This window comes from Ovis canadensis, chromosome 22, assembly GCF_042477335.2.
Source record: "Ovis canadensis isolate MfBH-ARS-UI-01 breed Bighorn chromosome 22, ARS-UI_OviCan_v2, whole genome shotgun sequence".
Classification (NCBI taxonomy): Eukaryota; Metazoa; Chordata; class Mammalia; order Artiodactyla; family Bovidae; genus Ovis; species Ovis canadensis.
This window is the reverse complement of record NC_091266.1, coordinates 33,714,866-33,740,334: the sequence shown is the minus strand read 5'-3', so window position 1 is coordinate 33,740,334 and position 25,469 is coordinate 33,714,866. Positions and strand designations below refer to the sequence as shown.

General features: G+C 36.2%; 1 protein-coding gene across 25 annotated transcripts in view; it reads right to left on the bottom strand.

The window, feature by feature from the left end:
• The window catches only part of LCOR (ligand dependent nuclear receptor corepressor), a 126,309-nt gene that overhangs the window by 33,879 nt on the left and 66,961 nt on the right, over positions 1-25,469 (bottom strand). For 19 of the 25 annotated variants that reach the window (XM_069568205.1, XM_069568186.1, XM_069568201.1 and 16 more), the window contains 3 exons: positions 8,900-9,032; positions 4,222-4,509; positions 1,361-1,454 (listed from right to left, as the gene is read on the bottom strand). The exons of 2 other annotated variants lie outside the window; for them this stretch is intronic. In XM_069568205.1, coding sequence (XP_069424306.1) covers positions 1,361-1,454; positions 4,222-4,459 — 332 coding nt within the window. In that variant the 5' untranslated portion in view covers positions 4,460-4,509; positions 8,900-9,032. The remainder of the gene's footprint in view (positions 1-1,360; positions 1,455-4,221; positions 4,510-8,899; positions 9,033-25,469) is intronic. 4 more of the 25 variants (XM_069568198.1, XM_069568195.1, XM_069568193.1 and 1 more) reach the window with 1 other exon arrangement.

Genomic DNA, 25,469 nt, shown 5'->3' with positions numbered 1-25,469 from the left:
GCATTTACTTTCCATTCAGAGGGACAAACACAGCAATTTCAACCATACAGTACACAGATCTGGTGGCCAAGTTTAAAGAAAATCTTATACAAGGGATGTATTTATGCAAACAGCACTTAGGCTTCTACATGTGTCCTTGTTTACACAACTCAAGTTTTCTGATATATAAATGGAACCAAATGATTTGGGACCATGATGACTTAGATATATATATAGTATGAACTATAGTGAAAAAAGGGCTTAAGAAAAAAATGATTAGTAAACTATGCAAAATGAATTAAATTAATGTTACTTTTAGACTGAATAAAGGAGGAGAGAAAAAGGAAGATGATGGAATTTTAGAGAAAATAAAGGGAGCATTTTAGAAGTCAGTAAAGGAATCCTTCAATTTGAAGGTAATTAAGAGTAAGTTGGAACAGGTTAGTCCCTTTAGTGCCTACTTACTCCTTTGATATCTAAATATCTTCCCCATGTTGACATTCTAGGAGTTAAATAAACCTAAATAATTAACTATGTTTCATATCTAGATGAAGCTCATTTTTGGTCACAACACAGTTTTATGAAATGCCTTCCCAATATGGCATCTAAGCATCTTCATTAATATATGACTTTTAAAAATGGCTACTATGTACACATACAGAGAGAATTAGATAATCTTACACTATCAAATTGGGTGGTTAGAAAATCCTCTTTAGTCTGGTAATAGTTCTCAAAACTGATCATGTAATACTGTCTTGGAAGCATAAGATGGTTATCTATCAACACCGACAACCAGTCTTATCTAATCAAAAACAAAAAATACACACAATTATTTTCTGAACTGCCACACAAGAGTTAAAACTGCAGTTCAAATCAATAAACCAAACCAAACCAAACCAAGCAAGGAAAAAACGAATAGCCCCTATACTCCGTTAGCAATACCAAGTTAAAGATTGGAACCCAATTTTCATTCAACAACTTTAGCATACAAATCACTGCCTTTACATGTGAACTCTGGAATTATTTAGGTTGGGTTCATATTCCTCAACACTCAACAACAAAAAACCCAAAGACATTCTTGCCATATTCCTAATTCTTTACTATTTGTACTAAACGGGCAAAATTGACTATACTTGACAATTCTAGATTTCACAGATTGTGCCTTTACTTGATCGACAGACTAAAAGTAATGTTACTAACGGTCCACCTATAAGTGTTAGTCGCTTAGTTGTGTCCGACTCTTTGTGACCCCATGGACTGTAACCCACCACAGGAGTGTTACTCTAATGGACTGTTTCAAAGCAGACAAGGGAGACTGGCATCAATCTTTGATAAACTGTCCCCTATAAGACTGTGGAAGGCCACAAATATTTTCCCTTACCCGTTCCCTTGAGTACTGGAGCAGCCTGGAGAATGGCTCAGGGAAGTGCTGCCAGCACACGGACTTTTCTTAGTGGACAGATCAAGTACACCGTCTGCAGAGACACAAAGAAACACCTGAGAATATTAAAAACTGGGAGCAATGTGAACTGAATCGGCTAAAAGTGTCAAAGCAGTAGGCTTACTCAACTAAACAGATAAAACTAGCCATATGTTTTCAGTTACAAAACCAATTCATTAATAGAATCAGGATATTTTTTCTCCCAAAGAGACATAAGCTTATCAAAGTCTGTTGTATCTACTATCTCCAAGGGTTAAATATTTTATTAATAGGACAAAAGAAAAGTTAGAGCATAACACTAGAGATGTTAAGATACAGTGAGATATTAGAAACAGCAGTTTACATCATATGAGGCTCCGTGATGGAACTATGACATGCCATTTTTTAAATTACCTTGATTTAAGTATATGAGATTAATGAGATAACGTCATACAAATTACAAAACCAAATTTCTCAAGAACTAAGGCTACCTGAAGTATCAGGGGTACATAAAAGTTAGATTTAGAAAAATTTAAATGCAAAACTCATTTAAAAAACAAATTTATATGGTTATAGTAAACATATACTGTATAAGATAATATGCAAGATGAATCAGTTGTTAACTGTTTATAATTTGCACATATTCAAATTACTATTTGGGACATATCTGCAAAAGTCTGTCTATTTGGATTCAAGCTTTTGGGGAAAATCAGCAGAGATTCAAAATTTACTTGCTCATATTTACAAAGGCAAGGTTTTTCAATTAATAAGCTACTATAAATTGATGGCAAAGTTTAAGGAAAGAAAGAAGAATAACACGGCCTCGATACTGATGGGAGCCTTGGGGGAATAATCATTTCTTTCTTTTACTATAAAAATCACAAATTCATGTTATTAGAACATAAAATAGAAGACTTTAACTCTATCCAAAAGCCATTTTTTCCCCTGTAGACATGTCTAGAAAAGAAAACTCATAGTCTGGATAACTTTTAAGGCTGCTGTTCTGTTTGAAACTAGAATACTCAATGCCTCTGATTTTCAGTTGGTAGGCAGAGAGGCCTGCTATCTGGCTATATTAAAGACCACGCCAATACAGAACTCTCTCAGGACTTGTGTCTGAGGACACTGTAACTCCCGATGTCAGGTAACTCCCTATTTCACTGCAACTCAGTTTATAAACCAAAAAAAGGCCACAACTCACACAAAGGACGGACACCATGTTGTCTCTTAGAGCCACTAATATTTCTAAAAACATAAACTGAAATCTTATAGAACCAAGTATTCCATTAGAGATCTAATCCAATTAGATTCCTAGTAAGAAAATGCACTACGTAAAATATTTCCAACCAAAGACAGTATTATTTTCATAGTCTAATCATATTATAGGCAACATACTTCAAATCTACCACTGAAAAATTGTGATTTAAGTTGAAAATACATTAAAATTCGTTAGGAAAAATAACTTTAGAAAGGTTTCATTTGAAGTTGATGTACTATAATCCTATCATCTAGCGCAAATTTCTCCTGCTGTCAACACAACATACCTTTCAAGTGTAACACTTGCTATAAGAAGTTAGATCAGACTAATGTGTATCTTTGTATGTTAATCTCCATTATTAATATTTTAGACACAACCTCTATGCCATCATTCTCCTAGTGTAAACCTGAAGTTTGAAATGCAACGTTTAGAGTAAATAGACTGTTAATGAAAACTACCAATCTGTGGTAAAGAAAATTCTCTATAAAATGGAAAAAAATAACTTTATAAACAACATAGTAACCAAAGGAGGTCTAGAAGGTCTCCTGCTAGGAAATTTTAGAGATTTTGACTGCTGTTCACTCACAGAAAGAGAAAGAAGGCAAAGGAAAACTATTCAAAAAAAATATTCTTTAATAAGCAACTAAAGCCAGCCCATTAAATGTCATTACTTCATAAACTACTTAAAACGAGCAAAATAAAGTTCTTTCAAAGAGATTCCTACATGAATTAAACTTACTTACTTTGAAAAATAAATCTATTTCTCACCATTAAATTCACACTTTTATGAGACATCTATGGCATCTCAGTAATGCAGATATCACTAATTTATAACTTGTAGCGGTTCAAACAGTGGCCAAGTTGAAATGCTTGCTTCATCTTTGTGAAAGTAAAGGTAAAATGAGATCACAAAGCAACAAAGATACACGTAAGAGAGTACCTTTCCAAAGACTCGAGAAATAGCTGCTCTGCAAAACTGATACCCTCTCAATCTCTTAATTGGCACCCTCACCAACAGACTACCTTTTGAAAATATTCTAACTAGTTCAGAACACAGTGTATGTATGTGTATTTATAAAATACTGAATATATTTTAACAACCCAAAGTGTTTCTACTATCTTCTCAATACTTCTAATCCCCCGAGTTTTTTAAAAATGCAAGTAATATATATTTTTGCCTCATGATCTCACATGCAGAGTTTAACTCCTACCTAACAAGATGTATTTATTTCTCAGGTAGGTGCTAATCCTAAACATTGATGGAAAGAGGGGAAAGTTAATTTTTCAAAAGGATTTTAAAAACAATGGATATGACAACGCTTTGTAAAGTATGCAATACTTATATAAATATCAAGTAACAATATAACCACCTAACGTTCCCAGGTGGTACATCAATCATGGCTATGAACTACTGATGGGTAAGGTAGCCACTTCTTCTCTATCACTGCAGAGTCCAGAATAATTTAAAAATCACATTAGTGATGCTCTACATGCCAATACCTTTTTTTCTCCCCAAACTAGAAGTATTCTATTGGACAGAGGAGATCTTGACATCAAACCGTACCTTGTTCGCTAGGTTCTGACTGAGACTTTCTGACAGTAAGGTCCAGAGGTGAGTCTTGGTCAGCCATGAGAAGCTTGCTGAGCACAGGGTTCTGAGCAGTTGCAGCCGTGGGAGAGGTGGTGACTGGAGATGCTTTCGGCAGGCTTTGGTTCTTTGTGCTATTGGGCTGGCTGGGGTCCTGAGTAGAGCTATTTTTTGAGGTATATTCAGCAGCAAATTGTTGGATCATTCGCTGCATGATCTCACGGGCCACTAGGGGAATATTGGGGTCGGAGACCCAGGGACTGTCTGTAAACAAAGATTTATTTACTTTTAAAGTGGGACAATGTACTAAAAAGAGACAGCTTTCAAGCAAACAAAATTTCATTTTATTTTTCTTTCTTAAAATGCAATATCCTAAAAATAGTATTCCCTCAGAGCTATATTTTTAATCTGCAGGCTTATAAAAGTTGATTTTTAAAAATAAACTTTTAATAAAATTATTTCTACATACCACCCCGCCCCCGAATATGAAGTCAAATAAAGGGATAACAAATAGTATATCATATGGGTAAGAATCACTTACCTGATACAGAAATCCCCAAACCCCTTTTTAATGAAATGATTACTCCCCTCTTTACCACCTATCGATCACATCTGGTTTCCCCTAGATCCTTCAACCATTATCTTCCTATATTACTGAAGAATGAACACTTTCTGCTAAAAGACTGCAGGTATATCAACATTATAAAAGGAGGTACTTAAGATTCATGATAGGCCAGGGCAACAGATGTCACCTTTTAATACTCATCACAACCACTTTGAGGGTTTGTAAAAAGAGATTGCTGGGTCCTTTCTCCAGAGTTACTGATTTAGCAGTTGTAGAGTAAGTTCAGGAATTGGTGTTTCCAACAAGTTTCTAGATGCTGCTGGTCTGGGGACTACACTTCTAGAATCTCTAGGCTAGGAGTTTAAATGTCAAACCTCAAAACTTTAAGACCAGGTTACTTTCGGTAAGTTCTTTATGCTCTACCAACCACTGAACACAATAGAAAAGGAAGTAATAAACATCTAAGTTATCAATTTCTAGCCAATGTTAATTTTAAAATAAAGACCATATGAATTCACTAACTTATAAAACCTTCAGGACTGGAAGGGACCCTGAAAGTAAAATAAAAGGGAAAACATTTTGCATAAATATATTATCATCACGTCTCTGTCACTAACACACTATCAGGGAGATTAAACGTTGTTTGAGAAAAGCAGAGTTAATGTCTGTTTACTCCTGTACTCTCAGCACCTAACCTTGGTGCGAAGTATGCATTTGTATTTAGTTGACTAATAAATGGATCAATATCAAAACAGTCAACAAACAGTTCTTAAAAAGAAAAAGCAACAAATGCGATAACCGTGATCTAAAGAGTAAATGGCCTGTTCAATTTTGTACAAATGGCTAGTGATAGACCCTTGATTAAAATGTTCCACCCATATTTTATACTTCCTTCCTACACTTCCTAGGCTTTAGAAGATGGGTCTCAGAAAACCTGAGTTTCCTTACTCTTTTAAAGATTTAACCACAGAAGGTCAGTTACTTTACCTATAGTATTTTGGAGCTGTAAGGAACCTTGATTAGTCAGAAAAACTGACTAATTGCTATTAATTTATCACTAAAATCTAAAAACCAAACACATCATTAAAATCAAACAGGACTCCCAAGAACAAATTTTCTTCCTGAAGGACAATATTCAGTATCAGAAGACAGTCATACCCTAAAGTCAGAATATTTAATTCTCTGGAGTTTAATAAGGTTTGTTCTATCAATAATAACATTTCTGTTCTACTATAAAGTATTTTCAATCTTAAGTTTCCTCTCTATAAAAAAGACTATGGGTATGCTAGATGGTTAAAGAATAAACATATTCAACTAGGTAATTAAGGTTCAGAAGTTACTACCATCACTGACAGTGGTTCCTTAAATGCTCTAATGACCATTTTAGCCATGTATTGCTTTTTTCAACCTCTACTCTGAGTTTTCTTATTAGAATTTCTTATTAAGCAGAAAGTCATTTAACTTTTTTTCCTTCCATAACATAAAATCCTCTGAATGTATATAATTTTAAGTTTTAATATGTTACTATATCTTTTTATCCTCTGAAAAGCTGGAAAATAATACATGAAGAAGAAAGCTTCCAAAGAGGAAGCAAAATGAATTTATGAGGTATCTCTATGTTTAACTAGATTAATAAATATTAAACAGACTTGCAAAGAGTCAAAGATTTTAGGATACAAACCATAAATTGCTACTTTTGATCTTTAAATGTCTGTAGCATATTCTGCCTCTCTGTTGAAGAACTACTATAATCATGAAACAGTTCATGATTATGATCAAAGATCATTTCCTGCTTTGTCTCTTGAAAATTTTTCATTCTTTAATTTACTTAAAACACAACATCTATAAACCGAGCCACCTTCAGGGAAACATGCACAACTGAGTCAAATAAAAACAATATATCAGGTCAAAGTTAAAACTACAGAAAAGCACTCGAATGCTACATCATAGCCACCTGCTATGTTTTTAAAATGCAAATCTAACTTTTAGGAAAGTGTGAAATTTTCTAAGACAAGTGACAAAGCCAGATGAAAAGAAATGATTATGACAGCTGTACTGTCCTTAAATTGGAATTTATTATATAGACTCCATACCACAAAAACCTACTTTTATTTAAACTAATGTTCCTACCTAGCTACAGATAACCTTTTCATACTCAATTATTTAAACAATTTGTAATACTCTGGAAACAAATTACTAAATCCAAGTATCTTATTTATTAAAAACAAAATATTCTCCTTAGGTTAAATTGCCTGTTACATCTCTGGAACATTTTTTGGTATCAATTTTAAGCCTACAAATGCCCATTTTTGAGACACTCCCAAGAGGATTAATAAAAAATCTAAAAGTAACAATATTAATACATAAAGGGGAAACTTCCAACTGCAAAGCAGTATTTCTTTTTCTAAGCATCATATGCCAGTATACAGACAAATATACAAACAATTTTACAATTTCAGAGGATTTTCATCTCTCAAGACCTATTCCAAGGTAAGAATTCCTCCTCTAAAGGGTATGTACCCCTAAATTTAATTTTTGGGTAAAAACACAAGAACTTTAACCTACATTATTCCTATACAACAAAGGGATGGGACTAGTAGAGAAGCAGGCTAGAAATCTCTTCAAGAATCTGCTTGTCATTAACCTCACTAACTCCCGTTAAGCAGAGTGGAAAGTGGTTGGTTCCTCCATGTAAATTAGGAAGAGGAGTTCCTCTTTTCAGTTAATGACGTTTCCTACAGCATTAGACCCATGTACACTTCCTAAAGGAGAGGAAAAGCAGAGAAGCTGGAAAGATATTTTATTTAGTTAATAAACTCACAACTGATATATCAGTCATTTATACTTTAAATGTGAGTTACTTTAATAGAACACTCAAATGTTCATAAACCTAACGTTTTGAACATAGCTTTGGAATCAGGGTATTTTATGGAAATGAAATGGTGAGCATGGAGGCCTTGGTTGGGAGCTCGAGGTCAGAGGGTACTAGAGGATATTAAAGGAAGTGAGGATGTAGTAAAAGATTTAATTTTATCTGGAGATCTGATGGAAGAAGGAGGGGAAAAAGTGCCTCTGAAAACAAAACCCTTCTGTACTCCTTAATTTCGTATGTCACTTTACTTCACACTCCCTTTTGAAAATATCGATCACATTAAACAGAAGCTCAGCTAGTCTCCAAGTGTATGTAACTAACCCGTTGGAATCTGCACTTATCAGACTTATAACTACTGTATAGACAAACATTACCCTTCAGATTTTGGAAAAGAGAAGGCTACTTTCAAAGGAATGAGAGGTGTAAACCAGAACATATGGAGAAATATTAAAGAAAATAGAATCATTGAGTCTGCTGAAGATTAAATAAAAAAAAACTTTAGAGCCTATCATAGTAATCACCATTGTGGAACTAGAGACATGGGAGGAACTAGAGACATGGCATAAATAAGGAAAACAAATTCATTTAGAAAGAATTTCTTTAATTTTAATACTTAAATTTTTTAGTAAAACAAGGCTGTATCAAGGAGAAAAAAAAGTTTGCAGATCTAATTTTAAGATAAAACTTTTTCCTCCAAATGAAATTTCAATGAGGAATTATTAAAATTCTATACAGTTTTATGGTTATCAGTGACTAAAATAGTGACTTCTTCTTTTTTTTTTGGGGGGGGGCCATATTGTGAGCTTGTGGGATTCTTAGTTCTCTGACTAGGGAATGAACCTGGGCCATGGCAATGGAAGCCTGGAATCCTAACCACTAGACTATCAACGAACTCCCAACAGTGACTGTTTAGCTAAGAAAATTTGTCTAACAAATACAGAACTACTGAGACCTTACAATTTTCACACATTCATAATAATTTTAAGAATTATTTAACTAAATCTTACATGGCACCATCACTGCACAGCTAAAAGGAGGGAGAGGGGTGCATTACCCATTCCAATTTACCTTGACCAAAGGAATATAGAAAATTATAAAGCATACTATCAATAAAGAAAAATGTGTTTAAAATTAACTCTTTTAAAAACGGACATTGAAATTAAGGAGACTAAGATAAGACAAGCAGATACTAAATGTCATTCTTCACTGGAACCAACCTTTTCTACAAAAGACTGCATTGAGGAACTCTTCTGCTTGTCTCTCGAATCGAATGATTTTTGCTTGCTCTTGTTTAAGCAGAGCTTCTTGCCCAGCTCCCGAAGCTGGCTCATCCAGACCGACTAAGTGTCCCTGCAAAAATATTTGATGAAATGTTTGCACAAAAATCCTTCCCCATTCAATATCAAAAGCAGAGATCCAAAATCAAAGACAAATGTTAATAACAGATAAATCAGTTTAATACAATTCAAATATTTTAGAACTTCAAGTCAGGATAGTATTTATCGCCACAAAAGTATAAAAGCAAAATGAATATAAAAGATTATTTGGGGTGTTTTCTGATTATGAATTTTGCTTAATTTTGTAGGTTAACTCTAATTAAACTATAATTACCAAAAGGAAAATTTCTTTGAGCATTCAAATGCATTGGTTCTTGTTACATTTATACCAACAGTTTACAGACAACCCAACTCACATGAAAAGGTATCTAACTCACATGAAAAGGTATCTTAAACACCAAATCTCATTTGAGAATCATGTTCGCCCTACCAGCATAACCTGTTTTCTCCAGACACAAAACACTTTCTTTAAGGGCCATTATGAGAGAAACTCAAAAATAAGGTACTTGACTTCATAATTCTGTCCCTAGAGTACTATTTTACAAATGGTAGCTTTCAAATCTTTAGGGGGCCGTGAAATTAATGGGTCATAACTAGCACTAGGAAAAAAAAATTGAAAAATAGAATGCATTGTATTAAAAGAGTTAAACACTTCGCTATCTTAAGGGTAAACATTTCAACATTAGATATATCTATATATATGCTTGAATGTTTGTAATATAAAAATGTGGGTCCTGATCAAACTTTCAAAATGCCATTCTAGATGCCTCTCAGAATATGCTCTCAGATGGCAGGAGACCTGGTCTAGGCTGACAATGCTTTGTACTCACTTCCACCTTTGCAGTTAATAAATAGTAAATTATGATGACAGAAAACAGAGTATAAAGAAAAACAAAGTACATATTTTGAGTTCCAGTGCTTATAATTTACTTCACTGCAATGCATCAACACATGCACTTACTTGCATCATGAAAAACTTTAAAGTGCTCTAAATACTAAAAGAAAACGGGACATACCTTGGCACAGTGAAAAGGAAGTAAACGTTCAAGGCACATTGCAATTCACAAGTGATTTCCTCAAAAATTAAACACACCCAATGATATATGCCATCTACTGTCCATGATTTCCCCATGACTCAACTGTGTCAACAGTGCAATTCAAACTATGTTTTTTGGAAGGACATTATACATCGTAAACAAATAGTTCACTATGAAGAACTCTCTTGCACACTCAAACTAAAACAATGATTTCTTAACATTTTCTGTACGACATTGTACGTTTGCCACATTAGTTTAAAATTTCTTAAAATATTTAAGTGTTACAAATCATTATAAAAACCTTTATTACAGTTCTCTTTGCCAACATTCTCTTCTATGGATGAAGGAAATTATTAAGAAAGTAACTTTTAAAAATGAATCACAATCTAATTTTGATATAAATTTAACATTTAAAATGTATCAGGAACAGGTATTAGAGAGTTTGATAAAATCCTTATTTGCATTATTACACTTCAATGCCATTCATTGTTTATTGATTTTTAAAAATCAGACATTACATGGAGTAACTATTTAAGTGTCCTTAGCCCTATATTTAGTCAGTATAATTAACTTTGAACAGAATTATTTACACTTTATGTTTAATGTAGCATTCAGGCTACTTGCTAACCTAAATCAACATAGAGCAACTAATCTAGAATTCAGTAAGGCAACTGCTACATGTCCTTTCTTGATTCAAACATTTACAAATTTTATCAATTTGTACTCTGAAATATACAGCTTACTTTTTAGTTGGTTCATAATAATTGTAGTCATATCTATTCATTTTGTTTTGTAAATAGTTTCACTGTTTGTAATTCACACACCATACAATTCACTCATTTAAAGTAAAATTCAATGTTTCAGTATATCCATAGCAGAACCATCACCATAATCTAACTTTAGAACATTTCTGTACCCCCAAAGGAAACCCTATATTCAGTAACAGTCACTCTCCATTTTCCCAACCTTAGTCAACCACTAACAGACTTATCTGTTCTGGAAATTTCACACAGTTAAACAATATTTGGGTTTTGGTGACTGACTTCTTTTCCCTAGAATAATGTTTTCAAGGTTCATTCAAGTTGTAGCAGGTATCAATATCTACTTCCTTTTACTGCCAAATAACATACCACTGTAAGGCTAAACATTTTAACCATTCATCAGCTGATGAACTTTTATGTTGTTTCTACTTTTGCCTACTGTGATATGAACAATGCTGCTTTTAATATCCATGTCAAATTTTGTGTGGATATATATTTTAATTTCTCTTGGTAGGAGTGTAATTTCTGGATCACGTGGTTAACTATCTTACCATTTTAAAGAAGTGTCAAACCATGTCTGAAGTTGTGTACCACTTGACATTTCCAACAGTAATGAGGGTTTCCACTCCACATACTCATGGATATTTGTAATTTTTTGATTACACCCATCCTAATATGTAACAAGTGATATCTCATGATTTAGACTTGCATTTTCCTAATGACTACTGGTGTTAAGCATCTTTTTGTTTGCTTGAAAATTAAAGTGACAGTCACTCACTTGTGTCCAACTCTATGTGACTCCCTGGACTGGAGCCCACCAGGCTTCTGTCTGTGGAATTCTCCAGGCAAGAATACTGGAGTGCACTGCCACACCTTCTCCGAGGGATGTTCCCCACCCAGGGATTGAACCTGGGTCTCCTGCACTGTAGGTGGACTCTTTACTATCTGAGGCACCAGGGAAGCCCACTGGCCATTCAAATATCTCCTTCAGAGAAATACATACTCACACAGTTTGCTTGGTTTTCAACTGGGCTATTTATCTTTTGGGGTTTCTCTGGTGGCTCAAGGGTAAAGAATCTGCCTGCGATGTAGAATACACAGGTCTGTGGGTTTGATCCTTGGGTCAGCAAGATCCCCTGGAGAAGAAAATGGCAACCCACTCCAGTACTCTTGCCTGGGAAATGCCACGGACAGAGGAGCCTGGAGGGTTACAGTCCATGGGATTGCAAAGAGTTTGACACGACTTAGCAACTAAACCACCACCACATTTATCTTTTGCTGAGCTAAGAATTTTTGATATTCTGGATACAAGTTCATTATCAGATATATAACTTGCAAATATTTTCTCCCATCCGTGCGCTTTCTCAACCCTTCACTGATACTATTTTAACAATACGAAACTTTTTTAATTTTAATGAATCCCAATTTGTCTTTTTTCTTTTTGGCCATTTGTGCTTTTGCTATTGTATCTAAAAAAACTAGTGGTTAACCCAAGACTGTGAATATTTACTCCTACATTTTCTTCTAAAAGGGCTTCCCTGGTGGCTCAGACAGTAAATAATCTGCCTGCAATGCGGGAGACACGGGTTCACTCCCTGGGTTCAGAAGATCCCCTGGAGAAGAGAATGGCTACTCACTCTAGTACTCTTGCCTGGAGAATTCCATGGACGTTCTCCATAGAATGGACGGGTCTGGAGGGCTACTCCATGGGGTCGCTTTACCATTTTAGGACTTACTTTTGGGTCCAAAATCCATTTCGACTAAATTTTTCTGTATGGTATAAGGAAGGGGTCCAACTTCCTTTGTGAAAAATCACCAGCAATAAAGTTAACTTCTGCATCTCAATTCTGTACCATCAATCTCTATATACCTGTTCTTATGCCAGTACACACTGTGTTTATCATTACAGTTTTGTGGTAAGTTTTGAAACTGGGAAGTGCAAGACCTGTCAATTTGCTCTAAGGTTGTTTTGGCTCTTCAGAGTCCCTTGGATCTTCCTATGAAATTTATCATTAACTTGGCAATTCCTGCAAAGAAACCAGCTGGGGTCTGGACAGGGAACATGCAGATCATCTGGGGCGAAATGCCATCTTCACAGTATTGAGACTTCCTATCCATGAACACGGCATGTCTTTTCATTAATCTACATCTTTCTTTCAACAATATTTTGTCATTTACAGTGTATGAGTCTTACACTTGATAAAATTTCTTTCTAATATTTATTTTTAATGCTATTGTAAATGGAATTTTCTTAATTTCATGTTTAGACTGTTCACTGATAATGTATAGAAATTCAACTATTAAAAAAAAAGCTGTATTCTGCAACTCTGCTGATTCTGGTTAAATCTGATAGTGTTTTATAGATTCCTTAGGATTTTCTACATATAATATCACTTTTATTTCCTCTTTAATAATCGGGATAATTTTCATTTCTTCTTATCACTTAACTTCCAAAGCTAGAACCTGTTGTAAAACACCAAACAAAGAAGTGGTCACCTGATTTTAGGGGAAACTGTTCAGTCTTTTACTATTAGGTGTGATGTGAGCTGCGCTTCCCCGGGGGCTCGGCTGTAAACAATTTGTCTGCCAATGAAAGAGATGTGGGTTCAATCCCTGGATCAGGAAGATCCCCTTGGAAAGGAAATGGCAACCCACTCCAGTATTCCTGCCTGGGAAAACATGGATAGAGGAGCCTGACAGGCTACAGTCCATAGGGCTGCAAAAGTGTCAGATATGACCTAGTGACTAAACAATAACAACAGATGTATTAGCTGTACATTTCTGTAGGTAGGGCTGATGAAGTGCCCTGCTATTCCAGTTTGCAGGGCATTTTTATGATGAGCAGGTATTGGATTTGGGAGGCATCTACTGAGATGACCATGCGATTCCTGTCACTTGTTTTATTAATACACTGTATTACAAATTAATTGATTTTGTGGTGTTACACCAACCTTGCATTCCTAAGACAAATCTCAAATTAATGGTGGTGTATAACAGTTTTTATACACTGTTAGATTTGGTTTGGTAATATTTTGTTAAGGATTTTTTGTGATTATACTAGTGTGTAGTTTTACACACTAGTGCTACTGGTCTGTAGTTTTTGTATGATGTCTTTGCCTGGTTTTGGTTTTCAAATAATACTGGCCTCACAGAATAAAGAAATGTTCTTTCTTTATATCTTAGACAAGTTTGTGAAGAATTGGTATTCATTCTTTTAAAAAAATATCTGGTAGAAATCATCAGTGAACTAGCCATATGCTTTTTTTTCCTGAATATTTTAAAATTACTAATTCAATCTCTACTTGTTCTGGGTCATATTAATTTCCTAGAGCTACTATTAATATGGGCTTCCCTGGTAGCTCAGATGGTAAAGAATCTGCCTGCAATGTGGGAATACCATGTTCAATCCTTGGGTTGGGAAGATCTCCTGGAAAAGGGAATGGCAACCCACTCCAGTATTCTTGCCTGAAGAATCCCATGGACAAAGGAGCCTAGAGGGCTACAGTCCAGGGGTTGCCAAGATTCAAACACAACTGAGTGACTAACACACACATTATTAATTATACACATTATTAATGTAACTACTATCACAAACTGGGTGGCTTAAAAACAGTAGAAAGGTACTTGTCTCAGAGCTCTGGAGTCTAGAAGTCTAAAATCAAGGGGTCTCCAGGGCCTGCTCCTTCTGAAGGCTCAAGAGGAGAATCCTTTCTTGCCTCTTTCTAGCTTCTGTTAGTTTCTAGCAATCCTTGGTGTTTCCTGGCTTGTGACAGTGTAACTCCAATTTCTTCCTCCATCTTTACATCGCCTTCTTCCCTATGTTATGTGTGTCTGTCTTTCCAACTCTCTTTATAAGGATATCAGTCACTGGATTTATGGCCCAACCAAATCCAGTAAAATTTCATCTTGACTTCATTACATCTGCAAAGACCTCATTTCCAAATGTCTTAAGGCATCCCTGGTTGCTCAGATGGTAAAGAATCCGCCTGCAATACAGGAAACCCAGGTTCAATCCCTGGGTCAGGAAGATGCCTCGGAGAAGGGAATAGCTTACCCACTCCAGTATTTCTGCCTGGAGAATTTCATGGATAGAGGAGCCTGGCGGGCTCTATAGTCCATGGAGTCACAAAGAGTTGGACAAGACTGAGCGACTAACACTCACAGGTACCAGGGATTGGAACTTCAGCATTTTCTTTTTGGGGGGAAAGGGGGACACAATTCAATCTGCAACATATGTCCGATCAGATATTCTATTTCTTCTTGTGCCAGTTTCAGTAGTCTGTGTCTTTGTAAGCATGTACCTATTTTATCTAAATTATCTAATCTTCTGGCACACATATTATCAATTGTACTCCTCTTATAATCCTTTTTATTGCTGTAAGGTCAGTGGCGATTTCCCCGTATCAACTTGTGATTTAGTAATTTGAATCTTCTTTTTACTCTGATCGGCGTTAAATAAGGGTTTCTCAACTATCGACATTTTCATAGAACCAACTTTTAGTTATGACGATATTCTCTATTTTACTATTTATTTCTGCTCTACTCATGCCCTTATTTCTGCTTACTTATGGTTTAATTTGCTCTTCTTTTTCTAGTCCCAAAGTGGACAGTTAGTATAATGATTTGAAAGCTTTTTCATTTAACGTAGGCATTCGTAGCTATAAATTACCTTCTAAGTACTGACAGCTATATCTCATAAGTTTTGGTATGTTTTGGTTTCGCTTTTATTTATCTCAAACTATTTTCTACTCCTTTGTGATTTCTTCTGTGATCCACCGGTTACTTAGAAGTGCTTTAATTTCCACAGATTTGTGAATTCCTTACATTACTCTGTAACTGATTTCCAATTTCATTCCACTGTGACTGGAAAACATATTTTGTATGATTGCAATTCTTTAAAATTTATTATTTTTTTTAATGGCCCAGGATATACTCTCCTAGAGAATGTTTCATGTGCACTTGAGAGAATGAGTATTTTGCTCGTTTGGTGGAGTGTTCTATAGATATCTACTAAATTTAGTTGATTCATAGAGTTGTTCAAGTCTTCCAGGTTTGTTGATCTTCTGCCTAGATACTCTATCCATTACTGAAAGTGGACTACTGATGTGTCCATCTATTATTCTGAATTGTCTATTTCTCCCTTCAATTCTGTAGCATTTTGCTTCATGCATTCTGGGGGTTTACTGTTAGGAGAGAATATAGTTATAGATTGACCCTTTTGTTGTTTTCTCAAAATGTCCATCTTTATCTCTAATTCCCCGGCAGTGTGCAGCCTCTGATACCACTTCTCAGAGGATGCTGTCTTAAGCATGCAGAGTCTCTGTCCACCAGGAATAACTATGGGTTTAGCTTGGCTCCCTTATGCAGTTTTATTCTCGAATCTCTCCTTTATAAGATTCTGGTTGGTCTGCCTATAGTGGTATCCCAAACCCAGATAACAGTCTCTACTAACTGTTCTACTATTTTTGCCACACCCTGGAGAGTAACTGCACCTCAGTCTGATCCAATAAAAGTGGAGCCTCGTGGCAGGGGCAGGGTGTTGCCAGTCTTTAAGGCTTGTTCGAACCCCAGGAGGGCACTTTCTTGCTGTTTTTCTGATTCTCTCTTTAAACTTCTAACTTGTCTGCCATTTCACTTGTTGCTATTAGCACAAGGAACTATGAGCCTCCTTTTAACTGTTCACCACAAAGATCATAATTTTCAACAACTTGTCACAAGCTGTTTCAAATAAAGTTAGTCTCCTTAGGAGAGCTACAGAGGTCTCTATTCTTAAGGCCTGCCTCTCCCTTAGGAATAACCTTTCTGACACTCTGCACAGGAACTGGGGGCTGGGAGAGTGACTCACTTCTCTCAGAGTGACATCTGTGCTTTGTGAGTGGGGGTGCCAGATAACTTGCCCTTCTTGGATGAGGCCTGGCCCAGCAACTGAGGCCTAGTATTCTTAGCCTGCTATGTCTACAGTAGACTTCACTCACAATAAAGGCTGAGTGAGGAAAGGGGGCCCTGGGCCCTTTCACTTGATCTGTCTGGATGAAAGTTTCTGCAATAAGAATCCCGAATGTATAAAAGATGCCCACAGTTTTCCCCTCCTGTTCAGAGTAGAGCTTCTCTCAGATTGAGCTCAGGGAAGTGAGTAGGAGTGGGTCATAGCTCAAATGTCTTAGACTCTTGTTCTTACAGAGATTAAATAGATTAATTTTTTTTTGGAACAAATGATTCTCCATTTGCTTTGTGCCCTTACGATAACTATTTTCCAAGTTTATATGTTCTTTTAAAATAATTTTCACCAAATAGTTGTTTTAATCAAAACAATCCTAACCATGTTACAACCAAAGATGAAAGACACAGCACAAAATCATGTATCTTTTTCAAGTGCATCTGGCCATGAAGCTAGAAATTTACACAGCGACGTATAAACAAAGCGTAGCCCATCCTCCCTCACGGTAGCTAAGCGCGCCAAAATTAAACGGACCAACGAGAGCAAGAATGCTTCTATGACACAGAGCTGAAAAAGCTGACAAAATAGTCAGGAGACAGGAGGTTGACTCATGTGATGCCCCCCCCCCCATACATGAATTCTAACAAGAAACATTATGTATTGTGTGGCAAAAACAACAAAAATGATATGACACACTCTTCTATAAACAAAAAAACCACTGTTCTTTGCATTTATTATCATTCCTTACCAAACAAATTCTTGGCCCAGAACTAAACAGGAATAAAACGAGATCAGAACTGGAATTTATATCACCTATGGGTTGCTTCCCTCAGAATTCAAGAATTAGTCTACGCAGACTGGTTGGTTCATAGTCAGAGGTAATTCTGTCCTACCAGAACCTACTATGAGCTTCTTAAAGGCATACATGCCTAGAACATACTCCCAGAGCTTTTGATTCTGTAAATCTGGAGTAGGGAGTAGTCATTACGTTTTTTAAAAGCTCTCTCCTTAATAAGGACCTGTAAAAAAGCATCATCAGTTCATACTTTAACAACTATTACATATTTATAGTAAGTCTTCGTATTTGGGAAGGCAAATTCCATTTGCCACTTATATTTTCCGAAATGTCCTGGCTATTCAACCTTTATTCCATCAGACTGCATTTAAAATCACTCAGTCAATTCTGTTCTCACCACCACCACTTCTCCAAAGAAGACATGTTTCGATCTGATTAGTACTATATTTAGAAAGTAATTCAGAAAGAAGCAATATCCTTAAAGATGTCCAGTCATCTTTTTCAGGAACTGCTTTACATTTATCTCAAAATTTAATGGATCTCAAAATTCTACTGGACTACAGGAGATCAAACCAGTCAATCCTAAAGGAAATCAGTCCTGAATATTCACTGGAAGGACTGATGCTGAAGCTGAAGCTCCAATCTTTTGGGTCATCTGATGCAAAGAACTGACTGCTTGGAAAAGACTGATGCTGGGAAAGACTGAAGGCGGGAAAAGAAGGGGACGACAGAAGATGAAGCAGTTGGATGGCATCACCAACTCGATGGACGTGAGTTTGAGCAAGCTCTGGGAGGTGGTGAAGGAAAGGGAGGCCTGGCATGCTGCAGTCCATGGGGTTGCAAAGAGCAGACACGACTGAGCGACTGAACCGAACTGAAAATTCTGTTGTTTACTCACGTAGTTCCCACATATTTATTATTTTACATTCCAGTATTATGAAATGTTTGTTTTCTAAGCGCTAGTGTTGGCAAAATGAACAATGTGCATGTATGTGCGTGTAAAACTTAATTCTGTATACAGCTTTCAGGGAAAACTACGTCATCAATTTCAGCTGCTATGCTCTCTGGTAGCTTCACCAGTTTGCATCACTTTTCCAACCTCCTTCTAAGGAAATCCCTTTTAAGGGAGCTGTGAGAGTGGTAGGGAGAGGTAGAGGGGAAGGGAGCTGCAGTAAGCTGTCAACACTTTGTGGTCTTACGACTCATCACGAAAAGCAGAAAAAAAGATATGCTGAGCGGGTCGGGATCTTCTTCAACAGCAAAGCCCTCAAATTCTGTATTAAGCTTCTGGTTATCTAAAAATATATAAGCCATATAATTTATTTTTATCTTTATTACATTTGGGGGAATGACAAAGAAATAAACATCTAAAAATGTTTCCAAATAGGTTTACTCTGTGACATTTCTCTACAACTAAAAAGCGCCATCTTTCTGCACTACTAGAAATGCCACATAAAATTCTTCAGGCTAAACCGACGCTACAAAACACTGCTAAGGGAAGTAAGACATGATGTGCATAAAAATGAGATAAACCATAATCATAAATTGGAAGGTTTAACACTGCTAATTCTCTCCACACTGATCCACAGATTTGGCACAACAATAAAATCTTAATAGGTCTTTTTTAAGAATTGATAAATTAATTTAAAAACATATAGAATCTAGGGCAAGTTTGAAAAAGAAAACAAACAGGATTCGTACTACTTGATTTCAAGATATAAAGATTAGCAATAAAGACACTGTAGTATTGATGTAAGGATAGACGTATACAGTTCAATGGCACAGGACAAAGTTCAAAAATACGCCTACATGGTCTACCATATAGGCATCAACTGACTTAAACATGTCAAAATAATCCAATCTGGAGCAGGGGAGGAAATTTTTTCAACAAATGATGCTGGAACTGGATCACCTTACAGAATACAATAAACCTCAATATTTACCTCATACAACATATACAAAAATTTACTAGAAATGAATAGTAAATCAAAATGTAAGAGTTAACAACACTAAACCTTCAGAAGAAAATATGAAATTTTCTTGTGCTTGACACCGGATTAGGCAAACATTTCTTGGAAAGGACATAAATCCTGAGCTTTAAGAGAAAAAACTGATGAGAGTTTTATACAGGATATATAAAGAACTATTACAGCTTAGCAAGTATTTTTAAAAAGCAAGAGATTTATACTGTGTTTCACAGAGATAGGTACAAAGAAAGACACTCAACACACTAGTCGTCAGGGAAATGAAAATGAAAATCACAATGAGGTACCACTACAGACCTACCAGAATAGGTGACATTTCAAAGATCAATTATATAAAAATGTTGGCAAAATGTGCAACAGTGGAATTCCCATACACTGCTGATAGAAACACAAAAATGTTTCAGTCACTTTGGTGAAAGATATGACAGTATTTTATAAGGTTAAATGTGCAATTACAATATTACCCAGCAATTCCAATTCTAGGTATTGTATCCCTGAGAAATGAAAATATATGCCCAAAGACTTACATGTGAATAAGCCTAATAGCCAACATCTGAAAACAATTCAAATTCTACTTAAAAAGAAAAAATGGATAAATAACAGCATATCACGCCCCCAGAGACTTATTTAGCAATAAAAAGAAACGAAATGTCATATACAAAATCAGAAATAAATATTTAAAAGTTATGCTAAGTGAAAAGTCAAAAATAAAAGACTATATACCTGTAATTCTTAAAACATAAAATTCTAGGAAAGATAAAATTATAAAGATTGCTTGCGTCTGTGGGTCCAATAAAGTGACCGATTTCAAAAGGGCAGGAGGAAACATTTTAAGGTGAAGAAACTGTCTTGTACCTTGATTGTGCTGGCAGTTATCAATTTGTATACACATATCGAAATCCATTAATCTGTACTCTAAAATGAATTTTTATTTCATTGTGTATAAATATTACCTCAATAAAAATCATTCAAAATAGATTCAGGGTATTAAAAATGCTAGATACTGAATGTATCACTGAATTGTGACTTCTGAACTACCACTTGAAATCAAAGAAATGACCTTTACTTACATTTTCAGAGTCATAAAGAAATGTGACACATTTCCAAAAACTCATGTATCTTTCTCTTCAAGCAAGCATACTTGGAGGTAAAAAAAAACAGTATCTTTTACTTGCCATTCACTTCTTTGCATAGTATTCTAACTAGGTATGTCAATGGCCAAGAAACGGTGGCATTTTGATACTCTTTTCTATATCCTTAGATATAAATGAAGATAAGGCCGATTACTGCACAACACTTGGTCTTTGCCAATAAAGCTATATTATTTGGACTAAAAAGGAGGTATGCTGCTGCTGCTACTGCTGCTAAGTTGCTTCAGTCGTGTCCAACTCTGTGTGACCCCACAGACGACATAAACATTAACAATTCCTTACCAAAGAAACCAGATCCCCCCTACAAAAACAGAAACCAGTTTTGGAACACAGAAAAGACCAAATATCCTGTACTAGAAAGTAGATAAAAAAGAGATTAAAAAATGACAGGGACATGTCAAAAAGACACGGGAGGTTAGCTTGAAGAGGCCCTGACTAACCAGATCTAGGACACTACATGATAACCTACTGAATAGAGAAAGAATCTTGACCCCAAACTGGCAGAGGAAAAGAGAAAACTCTTCCTCACAGTGTTGTTCCGTCGCCAAGCAGTGTCCAACTCTTTGCAACCTCTTGAACTGCAGCACACCAGGCTTCCCTGTCTTGCACTGTCTCCTGGAGTTTACTCAAACTTGTCCATTGAGTTGGTGATGCCATCCAACCATTGTATTCTCTGTTGCCACCTTCTCTTTCTGTCCTCAATCTTTCCCAGCATCAGTGTTTTTACCAATGATTTAGCTCTTTGCATCAAGTGGTCAAAGTATTGGAGCTTCCGCTTCAGCATCAATCCTTCCAATGAATACTCAAGGTCGATTTCCTTTAGGATTGACTGGTTTATCTTGCAGTCCAAGGGACTCTCAAGAGTCTTCTCCAGCACCACAGTTTGAAAGCGTCAATTTTTTGGCGCTCACATTGGTACAGTACTGGAAAAACCATAGTTTTGACTATATAGACTTTTGTTGGCAAAGTGACATTTCTGCTTTTTTAATACGCTATCTAAGTTTGTCATAGCTTCTCTTCCAAAGAGTAAGCATCTTAATTTCGTGGCTGCAGTCAGCATCTGCAGTGATTTTGGAGCCCAAGAAAATAAAATTTGTTACCGTTTCCACTTTGTCCATCTATTTGCCATGAGGTGATGGGATTGGATCTTAGTTTTTTGACTGTTGAGTTTTAAGCCAGCTTTTAAAGCCAATTAAACAATTTATTAATAGAAGAAATAATGGAGTCAGAAAGATCACTATTTTCAAATCACTGGAAAAATAACTTAATCCAGCAAGAAACTACCATCAATACTAAAACTGAAATGATAAAAGTTTGGTGAGGAAAAACTATTTACAGTCACTCACGGTACCTATGTACAAATTACTTATTAATTATAAGGGGGAAAACAGTTAACATTTCAGTGGAGAAACCCAATGGGCATAAACCTTGTCAAAGTTAAAATCACTTACTAAACTGACACTGTGTGTATTTCATGATGTGATGGACTGATAAAGATATCACTGGATATTCCTGATAAAAGATCATGACCTGAATTTAATAATAAAAAAAAAAAATCGAAAACCTAAATTAAGAGACATTCTACAAAATGAATGACCTATACTCTTCAAAAATGTAAATGTCATTAAAAATACAGAAATAAAAGGCTCAGGAACCATTCTAGATCAAAGGAGACTAAGGATAATGAATCTCAAAGTCAATGAGCAATCTTGAATTGGGTTCTGGGTTAAAGGAGTGGGCAAAAAACTATTAAGTCACCGGGACAACTGGGAAAAATTAAATGAGATTCGTAGATTAGACAGTATAACTAAGCTAACTTTCCTAACTTTTGGTAACTGTACTGTGTAGTCAAGTAAGTAGATATCCTTAGTCTTAGGAAATAGAGAAATAAACATGAAAATACTTAGGAGGAAAGGGGTATGAGGGATGTGATGTCTACAACTTATTTTCACATGGTTCAGGAAGATGCGGGTGTGTGTGATATGCAATATTTGTGAAAGAGAAAGAAGAATGAGTTAACAAGGCAAATATGGCAAAGCAAGTGGCAAATCTAGGTACAGGGCACACGCAAATTGTGTGCCATTCTTTTAACTTTTTTATAAATGTGCAATTATTGAAAGTTAAAAGTTTAAAAAAGTCAGGTGGACAAATGTTGAACCCTACTTTCCTTCCACAAGCCAAGTCTTCCTTGTTTCTCTCCTACCCGCTTCTCTATAATCCTAGCTCTCTTGCCATTAAATTATATTTGCTTGTGTTGTTGCTCTGATACACAGAGGAAGAAAAACACAGAGAGCAGTAAATAGGATATGGAAATTAATAAATTTCAGCATTCTCTTAATTCCAACAACCTGATGGAAATAGAATGAAACGTTTTGGTAAGGGCCAGAGAGTAAATACTTGAGGCTTTGCAAGTCACATACAGTCTCTGTAACATCTCGTTCTTCCCCCTCCACAACTACTTCTTTAAGCTTGTAAGCATTACAAAAACCGACTGTGGGCTGGATTTTCTGATCCCTGACAGAATATTAAAGTTCTCTAAGAACTATACAAAAGTAGCTCTACTGATCCCTGAAACAGCAAGGACATTACTGAATAAATGAAGCAACAAAACTGTATCAGCATGGTAGTTAGTTGTCAGGGCAATAAATAGTTAATAAAGTTAAACTTTAAACAAAATTAAAGATTTAACATTTCTTAAAGTTTCTTTTGTAACTCTAAAGTTTGTCACCTTTGAGTTTGCATGGGGGGAATAAGAATGGGGGAGGTCACTTACATAGCTGCTTATTTTCAAGACATAACATCTTAGGAAAAGTAATGAAAGAAAAAATAACAAGTTTTACTTGGGAAAGATTAAGAAGGCCTAGACTTAAGAAGTGTGATACAAAACTGATGGGGTGACATTTTAGAGCTGTTCCTGTCAAAATTCAAGATCATTCCCACGCTGTAATGGAGTTCTCCAAATTTCAGTTCAGTTCAGTTCAGTCACTCAGTCGTGTCTGACTCTTTGCGACGCCATGAATTGCAGCATGCCAGGCATTCCTGTCCACCAACTCCCGGAGTTCACTCAGACTCACGTCCATCGAGTCGGTGATGCCATCCAGCCATCTCATCCTCGGTCGACCCCTTTTCCTCCCGCCCCCAATCCCCCTCAGCATCAGAGTCTTTTCCAGTGAGTCAACTCTTCACACGAGGTGGCCAAAGTACTGGAGTTTCAGCTTTAGCATCATTCCTTCCAAAGAACACCCAGGGCCGACCTCCTTCAGAATGGACTGGTTGGATCTCCTTGCAGTCCAAGGGACTCTTAAGAGTCCTCCAACACCACAGTTCAAAAGCATCAATTCTTTGGTGCTCAGCTTTCTTCACAGTCCAACTCTCATATCCATACATGACCACAGGAAAAACCATAGCCTTGACTAGATGGACCTTTGTTGGCAAAGTAATGTCTCTGCTTTTGAATATGCTATCTAGGTTGGTCATAGCTTTTCTTCCAAGGAGTAAGCATCTTTTAATGTCATGGCTGCAGTCACCATCTTTAGTGATTTTGGAGCCCCCCAAAATAAAGTCTGACACTGTTTCCACTGTTTCCCCATCTATTTCCCATGAAGTGATGGGACTGGATGCCATGATCTTCGTTTTCTGAATGTTGAGCTTTAAGCCAACTTTTTCACTCTCCTCTTTTACTTTCATCAAGAGGCTTTTTAGTCCCTCTTCACTTTCTCCAAATTTAAATAGTATTTAAAAAAAAATCCATACCACATAGTAAATCTAGGAAACAGAAGTATATGTATGCATGCAGGTTTTATAATAATTATTTTAAAAAGACCTATGCAAGTAGAACATGGGTCTACAGCTATAGCCATGTCTGCTACCAATGGCTTACTGACATTTCAAGCAATAAGCTAATAAGAACTGACAAGATGCAACTCACTGATTAAATGCCACTCTCCTATGTCTTATTATTTTAAATGCCATCAAGTCTTAGGGAAAATGACTCCACCATTTTACATGCCTGTTTTTTTTAAGGTCAGTTATCTAAAAAGAAAGCTTCTTATTTTGTGTAAATTACTGCTTTTTACATTGACTAAATAGGAATTGCTGGGCTGAGCCACCAGGGAAGTCCTAATACAATGTTTACTGTATGTCAATGTTATCTTTGGGGTTCTCTGGTGGCTCAGCTGCTAAAGAATCCGCCAACAACGCGGGAGACCTGGGTTGGGAAGATCCCCTGGAAAAGGGAATGGCTACCCACTCCAGTATTCTGCCCAGGAGAATTTCATGGACTGTATAGACCATGGAGCCACAATGAGTTGGACACAACTGAGTGACTTTCACTTTCAACATTATTTTCAATTTTGTTAAGCAGACCAATAGGTTAAAGAATAGGCAAATGATGAAGTTTGAAGCCTGCCTACATATCAAGAGTTAAATACAGTATTAAAAACGTCCAATAAACGTACCACAAATGATTCTTATCAGTATATCTAATTGTTATTACTGTACACGGAAATTAAGCCTAAAGTGCAAGTTGTAGCAAATGACTATTCAGTTCAGTTCAGTTCAGTCGCTCAGTCATGTCCAACTCTTTGCGACCCCATGAATCGCAGCATGCCAGGCCTCCCTGTCCATCACCAACTCCTGGAGTTCACCCAAACTCACGTCCATCAAGTCAGTGATGCCATCCAGCCATCTCATCCTCTGTCATCCCCTTCTCCAATCCCTCCCAGCATCAGGGTCTTTTCCAATGAGTCAACTCTTCACATGAGGTGGCCAAAGTACTGGAGT